Source organism: Simochromis diagramma, unplaced genomic scaffold, assembly GCF_900408965.1.
Source record: "Simochromis diagramma unplaced genomic scaffold, fSimDia1.1 OVJJ01000571.1, whole genome shotgun sequence".
NCBI lineage: Eukaryota > Metazoa > Chordata > Actinopteri > Cichliformes > Cichlidae > Simochromis > Simochromis diagramma.
Window position 1 is genome coordinate 573,575 of NW_024386885.1, and position 14,114 is coordinate 587,688.

Genomic DNA, 14,114 nt, shown 5'->3' on the forward strand with positions numbered 1-14,114 from the left:
TAATTATATAAATGTTTGGTGTTTTTTATTTAGAAAGCAAATCAAAGATGGTAAAGACATCACTGTATTTCTCTCACTTGGATGTAAAGCCATCCTATATGGTAGTTTGTACCGTATCTGTTCCCCAGAGCCACATATTGAACACCCTTGCTTTAGGTAGAAAGTTTATTATTATCTGTCAAGGTGATTTTCCGCCCAGACAAACAGAAGAGCAGGTGATTTCACACACTGGCATCTCCCCACAGTCAGACATGGAGGACTTAATGATATTAGAACTTCCTACCAACAGGCCGGAGGGGTACAAGCTTAGACACTGTCATGTAGGCAAAATTAGTGTCATATTTTTGTTTTTCTACAGGAAAAAAGTAAACGCCATTCATGTCTGGTTGGTGTTAATATCCTGGCACAATAAACTAGCCCACAACAAAATTTCAGCTACCAGTTTTTGCCTTGGTTTTCATCCCTCGCCAAATTTCTCAAAGACATCCTCTACATCAGCCACTTACAGCTTTTTTCATGTTGTTTACGCGCCGTTGAAGTCGTGATTACACTTTTTACGACAGTCTCCGAATGCAGCACGGGAACAACCCCCGCCCCCAATAACCTCCCCCTCATGTAACGTCACACCAACGGCTATTTGCATGAAGTGTTTTCTGGCTGCAGCTCGAGCTCGGCTGCAGAGCGAGATCCTCTGAGGGGGAAAGCGAGGGAAGCGGTGCAGTGAAAATAGGAGGAGGGGGGAATCTTGTGTTTCACATCAGAGGAGCAGCGAGGAAAAACGGGCTGAAAGCAAGGATAAGGTGTCCGATAACAAAAGCAGAGAGGGGGGGGAAAGCAGAAGAGCGGCTTCTCTTGTATCGGAAAATGGAGCTACCCGCCGCGGGAGAGCACGTCTTTGCGGTGGAGAGCATCGAGAAGAAGCGCAGCAGAAAGGTTTGTCACAAGAGCACCGAAGGACATTTTTGCACACATGCACTTGGAAAGGAGGCTGATTTTTCTTTTTCACTTCTGCTTTCAGCGGAGCATATGTTGTTTTATTATTACTATTATTGTTATTCGATATTTTAAGATGACTGTGCAGCGCGGAGTAAAGTAACGTTACGCTCATTATCCCGTTTCTCCTCCTTCACAGGGACGGGTTGAGTATTTGGTCAAGTGGCGTGGATGGTCTCCAAGGTGAGTGCACTTGATAACAGAAATACACTCAACGAGGACGCCACATCCAAAACAGAAAGTGTGCGCAAGTGTAAATGCCTGCATTTTTCTGTGCGTGGGCGCGCGTACGGGGGGTTGCGCGTTCTTGCTCTGGGCGCTCGGCGCGTTTATTGGCCCCGATGATGGATGTGGTTTTCCAATGTATGCAATCCCCAGTGTGCCAATTAGAGGAAGACATGTCTATAATTGAACACTATGTTTAAGAAATGCCACGTATCGAGATTTGTGTGGAGGCCGGACCGTTGTTTCCTCCCCCTATTACCGTGCGTAAAAGTTACCCATGATTTATTACACGTGTATCCACAGGGAGGACAAGCGTCTCAGCATGTTGTTTACATGCACGCCCACAATTATGACTCTAGGGAGATTTTATAAGTAATAGATTGAATTAGGTCCTGTCACCTGGGTATCTTCAGCCAGTGCCTGTTATGGTGAGCCGTTTTTGACTGGCCAGCGTGCACTCACTGCTCTCTGTCTCTCCTCTGTGGACAGATACAACACATGGGAACCAGAGGAGAACATCCTGGACCCAAGACTACTTGATGCGTTTCAAGACAGGTACGTTTTTAGTTTGATAAAGAAGCTTCACCGGTGCACAAGCTGCTGAAAAACATGATAGAACAGGTTTTAATCCACTGTATCTTACATTTCCAGTTTTTGTCACAGCACATAAAATATCTGTCACCCATCCCCAGAGAGTAAAGCAGGTTCGCCTGTAAGTTTTAGAAGTGTAGAGAGTTTGGTTTACAGAAAAGCCTTAATGTTTGTCTTTAGATTAAACCCTGTGTCATCAGAGTTGGATCAGGGTTAAGCTCAGGTTAGGGTTATCAGATCAAACTGAACCACTTTGTTGCGCATCTACTTTTTGTTACCTGATAGTTATTTGAGTGTCGGCATCATGTTATCCTGCTAAAGTGCTACCTGCTGTCCTGCCATCCACTCACCAGATGACCAGTGTCATTTTCCACAGCATGACTGTATAAGTGAATGATGATTGTTCAAAGGTTGTTTGATCCCTTTACTTTTTTGCAGGTTAGACTTTTTTCCCCTGGATTTTCTGATGTGCACCACTTTTAAGAACACAAATACAGAGGACACGAGACACATATCACCAGCTTTCAGAGATGAATAACACTTAGTATTCAACTAAAAGATCTCCATTAAAAATCAATGAAGTCTAGTACTAGGATCAGTCCACATCTACGAGACAGAGTTATGATGTCACTTTATACTTCTTTAGTTGTATAGGTGTACTGCTTATTTAAAGTATCTGCATCTTTCACATTATTTAAATTGCTTATGGATTTGCATTTATACAGTTTCTAGTGCTATAAATCCAGCTTGCCTGCACACATGTTAAAGTCAGACTTTCTGATGGCACAAAAAAGCCTCAGCAGACAAATGTGAAAATAATGTTCGTCACATTCTGCACATTACATCATCGTGCATGGTAGAGTTTAAATATCTGTCTGAAGGAACATGAAGCAAAGTGTATTTTGGAGTCGAGGGGAAGTTTACATTATGGTTCACATCTTTAAGTAATCGGCTCATGATGTGATGACGGTGCAAAAGCAAAGCAAGATTGAAGGAACTACATAGTATCTTAGTAAACGTATATATCAGAAAAATTCAAATATTACCCTTTAGCGTTGGCTACCTTGGTGACTTTAGCTGTTTGGCTAAATACTAAATACTCTGCTGAGTGGCTGACCAGGCTGCTCCGTGTGAAGGGCAGTGTAATTGAATTTCCTAAATGCATGCTGTGTTAAACTGTCACTGGCTTCCCTCTCAGTCTCCTTCAGCTTTTGCCTACAGCAACCTTTCAGGCGCAGGTCACACGTTAAAGCAAAACATCGACTTCACTCTACGGCTGTTTTCGCAATTATCTCTCGCTTGCTCCAAAGAGGAGGGATTTTATTGAAACTAATTGCGTGCCTCTCGGGGGAGCCAAATCGTCTGAATGCCAGGCTATGAAAATACACTGAGTCGTCATTGTAATTAGATGTGAGGGGGGGAGGAATCTGACATCACTCCTGTCTGCGGTATTGAATTACTGTCTTGGAGGGACTTGGATGGAGACTGAGGAAAGTCAGAGAGGGGTTGGCCCTTATCTTCCACCGTGGATAGAGTTTGTTTACTGGATTATGAGTGTTAGTATGAACTGACTGTTTAGCTTTTGTAGCAGCTGAGGATAAATGTACATTTGATCCTGTTTAAACAAAGGCGAGGACAGGTAAATATATGATGAACAAATAACAATGCTCACCTTACATCAGGAAGTGTAACACATGCTCAGCGTTTTCTAATAGAGCATGAGGAGGACACCCATGACGTCGTGTTGCCATGCAACTGCAACTCATCTCTGTGTCATGGTTCACTGATTGGCTGGTCTATTCCTCTCCCGCAGGGAACGTCAAGAGCAGATGATGGGGTATCGCAAGAGAGGACCCAAGCCAAAACATCTTCTGGTCCAGGTAAGAAAAAAAATATATAACGAGGAAACAGGACTTCGGTTTTTCTGTTTTTTATTAACCAGAACACCAGAAAGGCAGCAGCTCAAATAGCATTGTTTAGACACAGCGCATTCACACACTGAAATATACTTCAAAACATGATTCTAAATGCTAATCTTGATTATCAGTAATGATGAATGATGCTTAAGTTTCATTTTTATTTGTACCTCTCTCTCTAAGGTCGGGAAATTTCAGAAAATATTAAAGAACATGTGAAATATGTCACGTTTCATCATGTGAAAATGATGAAACATGTCGTGAAAGTTGTGATACAAAAAAAAAAAAATAACATTTTCGTCTCTAACATGGCTAAAGCTTTTGGTACCATTAAAGCCTACATTCCCCAAAATGCAACTCAAAGCTCCTTTTGTTAGACCCCGCCTGTTAAACATTTGGGCTTCACGCTCAAATTTTTTGGCTTTCAAGTTGTGATTATGAAAGCCATGCTAGATGAAGATGTTCCAAATAAATATGTGGTTAATATGTTTTTCTATTTTGTTTTTGTTTTTGTTGTTATTTATACATGAATAAAAGCATCTTTGTATAATATGCATAATTTCATGTCTTCACATTATCTTTTTAACGTGAAACTCGGGGGACACAGCAGATTAATATTGGCCACAGACATCTGTAAATGTATTTGGGTATCAGTCAAGTTGTTACAGATATTTGGCTGATATATCAGTATTCCCTATTTTAAACTGAGATGACCCATCATGGTTTACTCCACAGGGTTTTGTTTTACCTGTATGATGAGATAACAAAGCTTCATTTGTAAAAATTTAGGCGTTGGCTCACTTACGGAGTGAAAATTTGAATGAGCGAGGGACGTTATCTTCATTAAATTCTATAGGAATCTGTCTCCTGACCTAACAGTTGCAGTTAGGTGACTGCGATTGTACATTTAATGCATCAATCACTGGCCCAAAGGGCTAAGGGATCCCCTCGGAGGCATGTTTTTGTTCCTCTCAGGAGGGTGTTGGTGGTAACACATGGGATAAAGTCAATGCCGGGACACAAAGCAGCCAATGACATTCCTCCAAGCTGAGGTCACAGCCACGGGAGACACTTTGAAATGTCACTGTGATGGCCGGGCTGGTGGCTCAGAGAGCTGCAAGGGATCTGTAGGAGGGCTGTGTCAACATGGACCCAAGGCCTCTGAAATAAACCTTGTGCTCGTTTGGAGCCCCGTCACACATTCCAAGCACAGTGTCTTCATTGCAGCTCGTGGGCCCCATGAAAGCCTTTTTTTTGTACCCAAGGAAAGACACGTGTATAGAAACTGGAGACTCTTAATCATTAATCAAATTCCCAGCTCAAAGGGATGCTCTTTATTTTAAATGCTCATTAAAACAACACAAATCATTTGATTCTTTATCGATGGGGCTTGGGCGTTTTTAATAATGCTGATTACTGTGTTTGCTCGCAGGTGCCTTCCTTTGCCAGGAGGTCCAGTATCCTGGCTGACCTACAAGAGGCGTCCCTGGATGAGGACAGCTGTCAGAACGCCAGTCCCATCCAGATGCTTCGTCCGCAGCCCCAGCATTACCAGCTGAACAGTAAGAAGCACCACCAGTACCAGCCGCTGTGCAGGGAGCGTGAGGCTGAGCAGCAGGCTAACGGCAAGAAGTTTTACTATCAGCTTAACAGCAAGAAGCATCATCACTACCAGCCAGACATCAAGGTGCACGAGCCCATATTTGCTAAACCCAAGATAGACGTCCAAGCTCCTGAGCTGGCTAACAAAGAGTATAACCTTCCTCCGGTGCTGCAGCAAAAGTGGGTTCGGGACAAGGACTCGGGCTGTCTGACCAAAGTGAAGGATATCACCATGGAGTTGAAGAAGCTTCCAGCAAACTTCAACGGACACAAAGAGCAAGAGAAGCCAAAACCTAAGGAGGACGCTTTACCACAGCCCAACGGTGTCAGCAGCAGCAAACTAAAGATTGTGAAGAACAAAAACAAGAATGGCCGGATTGTTATTGTCATGAGCAAGTACATGGAAAACGGGATGCAAGCAGCTAAAGTGAAAAACGGCGAGTGTGATGCTGCTGAAAAGCCACCGCAAGGCACCGACAACGGTGCGGAAAAGCACCTGGAAAAGATGAAGCTCGTCAAAAAGCTCGGCCTCATCAATGGATTTGCTAAAAGCCCCGTAGACAAAGCAACGTCTCTCAGTTCTGGATTTAATGGAAATTGCCCCAAAGAAAAGGAACCGTCCCTGAAAGCGGAGCTAACTGTGACAGAACAGGATAAACATGTTGAGGTCAGGGGTCAGGGCCAGCTTCCAGAGGATCAGCCTTTGCAATTGACAACCAAACCTAATCTGCTCTCCCGGCCTTTGAACAGGGGAGTCCCCTCATCACAGGACAAAAGAGAAGGCCAAGGTGGGTTTCAAGGGCTAAAGCGACACCTCTCTGACACAGATGGTGAGGAACGTGAGGGTAGTAAAAGGTTTTTGAGCTCCAGGAGCATAAGCGCTCCCAACACAGCATCATCACCTGTCCAAAGCATCAACATCGACCAAAATGGACACCACAGTCACCCCGGGCTGCAGGATTGTGGGTATGTGGACCAAGTGGAGCCCATTGACTTGAGTATTGTCAAGTCGAGGCCTAAAGCTCCAGTTCCCACGGCAGCCCAGCCTGAAACGCACACACAGCCCGAGGCGCTAACACACACAGAGGAGGAAAGACAAACAGAGGCTGACACACAAACAGAAACTCAGCTTGAAACACAACAACCTGCAGAAGTGGAGAACGCCGAGTCGCTGTCCGTTTCTAACCACGAACAGAAAAAGGAGGACACATTTCCCTCCTTCAAACCTTTCCTTGGGAATATAGTCATCACGGACATTACCACAAACTGCCTCACCGTTACGTTCAAGGAGTACATAGCAGCGTAACAATCTGGGTACCAGCTGTTCATCTGTATAAATGTACATGACATATATTTGTATTTTTGGATGCTTGAATGTACAAATCGACCCTTGATGTTGTTTTCATTTTGTATATTGGTAGTTCAGATAACAAGAGAAACTTTTTATTTGCATATTTCTTCTTATAAGCTAACGAGAAACTGTCTATTTGCATATTTCTTTCTTATAAGCTCAACCTGTTGTTATTTCTGGAGATTTTATAACATGCAGTATCTTCTTGAAACCTAAACTGCAAAATTAGATCGAGCAAATGAGGGGATGTAATTAAAGATGCACTTACTCGTGTAAATAAATACGCTTCACTTTTCTATGGATGTAACTCGTTTTATACAGTCAACCGTCTACATGTCAGATAATGTCAAACAAATGTAGGCTATATGGAGAATTTTGTTAGGAAGAAAATTATATTGAATCCTGGTAAATTACACTGTGTGTGTGTGTGTGTGTGTGTGTGTGTGTGTGTGTGTGTGTGTGTGTGTGTGTGTGTGCGCGCGCGCGAACAGATGGACAGATTTAAAGGATGCGTGCTGCTTGGACAGATTATGCCATTAGGCATGCTTAAACAAGCAAATAAAGAAAAATGAAGCGCCTTTTTGTCAATAAATATGATTTGCATTGTTAAAAAGGCTTTTAAATGGAAGATTATTCAAGCTCGATGTTTGCTTCTGTTCTGTTTTTTAAGCCATGCCTCTCTGATGCCGAGCACCAGTCGCCTGTGACTCTGATAATTTATGTTTTGCAGCAGCACACTGACTGAACGTGGCTTCTTTTTCTTTTATTTGAATGACATCAGTCACAAATCTGCTAGTTGAGCTGTCTAATCTTACAGACTAATACCACCAGCTGGGTTCTCTGGATTCAACTTTTCATGTCTCTGTTCTTTGGCACCCTGACGTGTTCAGTGAAGGCAGTGCAGTTATTATGTATGGGATCCCAGAGGCTTGTCTTGACATAGTTTGCAGTGGAGCTGCAATTAGAAGTGTGTAAAAGCACTTTTCATAATCACTTCTGATCCCCTGTGTCTCTTCCTGCGCTGCTGGAGGTGGATTGAGCTGCTCTGTGAGAACCTGGAGCACCGTGTGCTTTTGTGTGCAGAGGAAAAAATAATGGCTTCTTATGATGCATCATAATTTGCAATAATAAAATTGTTTGCAACTGAGTGTGTTTGATGTGTTTATTCTCCATGCTCCTATAGCAAAGGGGGGGTACCCTGGTACCCTTAATCACGTGATGCGACCTCGGCTTCCCTCAGAGAGCTGAATGTTTTAGCAGGAAGAGGACGGCTGCTGTTGTCTTAAAAGGTTGCCTCAGAAGAAGCTAAATCTGATCTTGGCTCTGTCTGTCTGTGTGTGTGTGTGCGTGCGTGTGGGCTGCAGGCCACAAGGATTACAGAGCCGGGGTGTATTTTCAGATGAGCATCCTACAATCCCACAGGCTGTTTTGGACCAGCATGTGTGCCATACTGGAGCTCAAAGTCAGGCCTTTTCACTTGTATATGTGCAAATTATTTTAACTCACATAAAAAACTGCTTTTTACAGAAGTTTGCAGTTTAATTCTGGCCTATATCAGCAACTGAGTTTAAAGTGAAACGATCACAGGCCTGAATTATGCAACAGTAAAAGAAAGACCTTAAATATTGAATATATTGAATCGCTGAATTCTTTGACTGAAAAACAAAACGTCTGTTTTGTGCTGAAATGAATGCTAAAGAAGTACGTTTGTAATTTAAAGCTCATAATTTTGACCTGAACAGCTGTTCGCGCCAGGTGTTTCTTTGATAAATCATGCTGCCATGCTGAGAGACTCAACAGGAGGCAACTGATTTCTTCGCTTTACCTACAGGTTCAGCTTTAATGGCAGAGGCGGGGTATTATTTTCACGTTTCTTGTTTAATGCATGCATATAGTGAAGGAGCTGGTTCGTGCAGGTGAGCTCAGTCCTAAAGCTGCCCGAAACATTTTTGTCTTGCCACACGAATGCATCATCTATCCGTCTGCTGTGAGGGGAAATGCGCGATATCCGTATTTTCCGACAATGTGTGTGCATAAATAATCTTTAGAAAAGCGATGAAATCTGACATTCCGACAACCGCAATGACAGAGATGGCAGCTCTCGACCATTTCCTCTGCTCCAACCCGCCAATAAAACTGCTTTCTGTGCGCATTAATATGAGCGTCGACAGAGAAAATGGCTGTCCTCTCCTCCTCCGTGCGCGCTCTTCTCTCGCGTCTCTCCGAAACGCTGAGCAGCAGCCCGCAAATTATTACCGCGATGTTCCAGCTGAGGAGCTACAGCGGGAAATTCCCCGCAGGATCTAAGACCAAGTTACTTCCTTTGTAATGGCTGTTTGCGCTTATTCGAGTAAAGAATCTAATAAAAAAATGTGACAGACACCAAACAAGTTGGTTTCTTACTGCAATCATCTAAAGAAGAACTGCACAAAATGCCGCACGGAGGATTTGCGCTGTTTCTCTTCCTGATCTCTGTCAGGTTGAGCTGATTTTGCGTGTGAGTGATGAACAGATCCAGGGCTCGTCTCACAGAAGACACGTGCTTTTTGAATTGCCAAACTTTTATTCCGAGGGGAGTCTCGAGTGGGCCGGCACTTTCTCCACACACATCCTTAAGTGCAGATTTTGGACTGCGCCACACATCAGCGCAGTTACAAACCTCTTGACCCGCCTGCCCTTTTTAAATTTAGATCCGGTTTAAATGCCGTGAACTGGACAGAAATTTCCACGCGTGACAAAATTACTGACTGAACCCGACTGTTTTAGCTCTTTATGATGTGAACATTAGTTCCGTTTGTAAAATGGGGAAAAACATCCTCTCAGGTTTTGTCCCAAACCCACCAATGAGCCTGGTACAAATATTCCTCTGAAACTCTTTTTAAAGCTGCTCACATAAAGGAGTCTTTGTGTCGTTTTTACACAGAAGAAAAAGTTGTTTGAAGGGGAAACGGGTAGGAATAGAAACTGGAGTGTAAATTGCACATAAAAACATTAGAGACTAATAGTTTCATTTACGCAGGCAGCCTGCTGGGATCCCCCTGCCTTTTCCAATGAACAAAGTGACTAAAGCTCCAGTCATCCAGCGGTGACTGGCAGATGAGCTCAGCCCTTATGAAGACTGTGAACTCATGAAGACTCTGGTGGTGGTTTTTTGTTTTGTTTTTCGTGTCAACGTAACATAATTATCCACAGTGTTTTCCCTAAGTAGTGAATTGGAGCCCCGCGCCTCTGATTTCGGTCTATTCTCTGTTCTCTGATCATTTTCACCCTGCAGGCTGTACGAGCCCGGTTGGTTTGAAACTGGTTGAGCCTGCACGAAAATCAAGTTTTCATGAGACATGACGGGAATCCGTGAAAGGAATTCAGCTTTAAAATGAAGAGAACCATGAAGAATATTGACTACCTGCCATGATACCTTATTGAACTAATTTTTTCTTCAACTGCCCATTAGTGCGATTACCTATGGGAAAAAGAAATTAATAAAGGCTAAAAATTGGGTCTAATGTAAACGTTTAAATCCCCAGACAAGTGAAAAAAAATGGGGGAAAGCTTTAATTGGGGCAGGATTCCTTCAATGCTTAAGCTCCACAGAACGGACTGAACTTGGTCAATTGGATGTCTGAAATGTCTGGTTATTATTGCGCTGTTTTTCGTATTAGTCCCTTTGTGCTGTAGCCGGGGATTCCTGTTTTGTGCGCACACCGGGAACACGCGTCTTGCCCGGATACAAGCCAACCAATGGTGTTTTAATGGCGGCGGCACTGCTGCACTGCAGGCGCGCCGAGACCAATCGCATCCAGAGTCTGAGGTGCGCCCATCTTCTCTTTCTGTCTGCGCTCAGAAGAAAAAAAAGCCGAAGCATGGATCAGAACCTGTAGCCTGGAATAATCACCGGGCCAGCTAAAGGCTTAATCCGAGCTTTGCTTCCTTTAAGAGGTTCTGATATGTCACTCACCGCAGCCTATAGATCCAGAGTAATGCTTTGGAGATTAGGGCATCTTTCAAATATTTAGTTTGGGTTTGATGTTCGACCATTCCCTTTGGGTTTCACCTCCGGGGGAAATTATCTTACATAAATGGTAAATATTTCCCTCTGTGCGCGCAACACCAAATTACTGCGAGTCAATTTCTGTTCTGGCTCTTTCAGGTGATTTTGAGCCGGTTTTAATGAGTTTTATTCGAAGATCCTTTCGCTCAGAAACTGAGAAGAACAGAAAAAATGTTTAAATTTGGTTTATTAGAAATTTGGGGGATTTTAATGCGTCGTGGCATCTTCACTCAGCCTGTAGTCACACCTTTTTATTAGCAACAGTTTAGGAATTTAAAACGACAAATGCTCCGGATAGTTTTAAATTTCCCCGAAATTGTTGGTGCTCAGTCGATCTCTGCTCTTAATTATCCCGATGTGAGGCCTCCTCACCCCCGTGTGGTTTTCATGTTTTTGTTCCTCAGTCAGTGATCGTGGGCCTGCTGGACCTGCGCGCATGATTGAGATTTTAAACCAACCTCAGTTATTTGTTTTATTACGCTTAAAGCAATAAAGGCAGCATATTGTTTACCATGTACCTACATGTTTAGCTTTACATGATAGTGTTTATATTTTAAAGTGATGAAACGTGAAAAAGAAAAAGGAAAACGTGTTTTATTATCCAATAAATATAAATGAGGAATGTTATTAAATTGAACACATTATGTCGGTCTAAACAAAATAATGTGTGTGTGTGTGTGTGTGTGTGTGTGTGTGTGTGTGTGTGTGTGTGTGTGTGTGTGTGTGTGTGTGTGGCAGAGACCTATACTGTAAAATGTAATTAGTTCTCAGAAAAAAAATATGCAAACTTGTTGCCTTAGAAAAACTAAGTGCAGCTTACTTAAGATGAATTAGGGCATCTTATTCGTTGAGAGTATGCGAAGTTAAATTATGGATTTCTCTCACCCACTCACACACGCACGCACACACAGAATATATAGTTAGTGAAGGTATCATCCTCCTGCTCCTCACGGAGCGCTTGTTCTTGAATTTGTCTTCTCCGCATTTGTAGTTTGCACCAGGGCCTTGCCAGGCTCCTCGAGAAAATCCTTTGCTCTGGAGCTTTCCTGTGTTCCAGTGTGGCTTTGGATATATCCAGATGATGAAAGCATTTCACGCTGGGATGTCTAAGATGTTGAAACATATCACAAGTATACCGTAGGGTTCTCATTTTGCAGCTGTAGCCATTCACCAGCTTGCCCATGTCGTCCAGCCGTCCCTCTGTGGGATTATAATCCATGATGATTTCCGGTATTTGATGCTCCTGCTCAAACACTCTCACACCCTTGTGCGGCAGATTTTTCTCCTTTTTTATGTAGGACACTAGGAGGTCTGGGCTGTGAACGCACACCTGGAAGAGCTGAAAGATTTGTGTCTGGGCCGTGTTCAGGACGGTCCACCTTTGTCTGCTTCCTCTTTAGAGGCTCCGATCACAGTTTGTGTGACATAAAAACGTCATTGCATGTTGCATAATTTCCCTGTAAACAGATGCAAGTTGCATTTAAATGCATTTGATGACTTAGCATCACAAGCAGCCCTGCAGAGCTCCCTGATAAATGGCACCAATGCTCGTCCCAGAGGAATTCTGTGAACTCCCGTTAGAATCCGAAACCCCAGCAAGGAGTGCACGGGAGTGGATTTGGGCCATCTCTCTCATCCCTCTCTAAAAACGCTTCTTCCCTCTAAATCAATGTACCTCAGAATGACTGAATGAATCCGGCACAGCCAGAAAAGGTTAAAAGGAAGACTGGATATCCAGCACTTGAGGAAATGACATCGGTGCTGCATTTTTACACTGTCAGCTCTGCGGGGTGTTTCTTTCTTTGGTGCAGGGAGACCATTTTCTTCAGATCCGTATTTTATCCCTTGCTGGCTGCTGATTGGCTGGCTGCTGATTGGCTGGCTGCTGATTGGCTGGCTGCTAATTGGCCGGTCCCGCGGTGTGCTGCTGAGCAGGGGTCCTGGGGCAGACTCGTTTTGGAAGGGGCTAGAGGTCAGTTTCATCCTCTTCTTCAAGCTCACCACAGCCAGAGTTTGAATGGATAGATGTAATGTTACGTTTCTGAAACATTTTCATTTTCTTCTAAAATCATATCTCTCTTGTGGTTACCCTAGCGTTACATAAATGACTCCTAAAAGAATATTTGGGAGTGGTGCTCAAGGACGAAATAAATAAAATAAATAAAATGTGTATGTGAAAGAATTTACATCAGTTTTGTGCTTGAACATATTTAACAGTAAATGATCGCAGTTAAGTTTAACCTGACCTGCTGCTAAGACGTAATAGATTTAGATGATGAGTCATGAGTCTGAGGCATTTTTGAAAATTTTTAATTTATTTAAAAATATTCCAACCCAAGAGGAATTAAATGCATAATTAATAACCAGATTGTATGGCCAGCTTTTTTTTTTACTTACTTACTCATTCGCTTCCCTTTATCGCCGCTGTCCTTGTGTTGGAATTCATTTCATCTCATTTTTAACTGACGAAGAAAGATCAGCCAGTCTCAGCAAAGATGTTCAAATGATTCAGCCAAGACTAACCGCTCTTTATGCTGACTCAGCCGTTACCGTCCGCGCTAAACAGACACATCAAGCAAATAAACGTTTGTTAAACAGATCTGTTCATATAAATAAATTTATATATATATATATATATATATATATATATATATATATATATATATATATATATATATATAAACGTAGTTATTCTTACTATTTCAACCTAATAAAATCGAATCTAAAAAATGAGCAAGTAAAAAATTATAAATATAAAAACAGTCTAATGAAAAATAAATAAATAAAAAATAATAATAATGATAATAACAATAATAATGTTTTTAAATTAATTTGTATTTTATAATTTTTTTTATCATTACATTGATACCAAAGTAAATGCATAAATAATCGAATTTATTTAATTTGTTGTTTGTTTTTTTGCGGGTAACATAAATGTGGCACTGTATGGGAAAACAGGGATCGGATTTATGAGCGGAAGGGCGCCTCACTGTGAGAAAGGAAAAGTGAAAACTGCGGTTTAACTTTGACTTTTTTGTTTGATGTGCGTTAAAAACAAGGGGCCTCGCAGGATCTTATCCATAATTTCCGATTATCTGGGCTGAGAAATCTCATTATCGGGAAAAATTAAACAATAACTCAAAGCTGGCTGTGTTTCATAATTCAAAGAAACAAATCACAACCCCCCGTTTCACTGAAGAGACCAATCAGATGCCTTTAAACCTCACACAGCGAGAAGCTTTCCCAGATCTCTTCCTGGAAAATTCGTCTTATTACTGCTTATCTTTGGCCCGTGACAGCTGTTTTCCTAACGTCTGATGAATCAGTGTCACTGAAAGGTTCAGTTTAATCGCTGAGATCTAATGGACTGACCTCTTACCAAAACACA

The 14,114-nt window shown here is 42.4% G+C and overlaps 1 protein-coding gene across 1 annotated transcript; it reads left to right on the plus strand.

Moving 5' to 3' along the window:
* The first annotated feature begins 619 nt into the window (after positions 1-619).
* On the plus strand, positions 620-7,825 carry LOC120734544 (E3 SUMO-protein ligase CBX4-like). Its single transcript, XM_040033384.1, has 5 exons — positions 620-933; positions 1,133-1,176; positions 1,708-1,773; positions 3,623-3,689; positions 5,158-7,825. Exons 1-5 carry the CDS (start codon positions 865-867, stop codon positions 6,631-6,633), a joined length of 1,722 nt encoding a protein of 573 aa, XP_039889318.1. The 5' UTR covers positions 620-864; the 3' UTR covers positions 6,634-7,825.
* Positions 7,826-14,114: the final 6,289 nt, after the last annotated feature.

Bases quoted from the DNA above. Each gene is read 5' to 3' on its own strand.
- LOC120734544 (XM_040033384.1), top strand. From the start codon at position 865: ATGGAGCTACCCGCCGCGGGAGAGCACGTCTTTGCGGTGGAGAGCATC. The intron at 934-1,132 runs GTTTGTCACAAG...CCTCCTTCACAG, and splicing joins AGAAGAAGCGCAGCAGAAAG to GGACGGGTTGAGTATTTGGT. The intron at 1,177-1,707 runs GTGAGTGCACTT...CTCTGTGGACAG, and splicing joins TGGCGTGGATGGTCTCCAAG to ATACAACACATGGGAACCAG.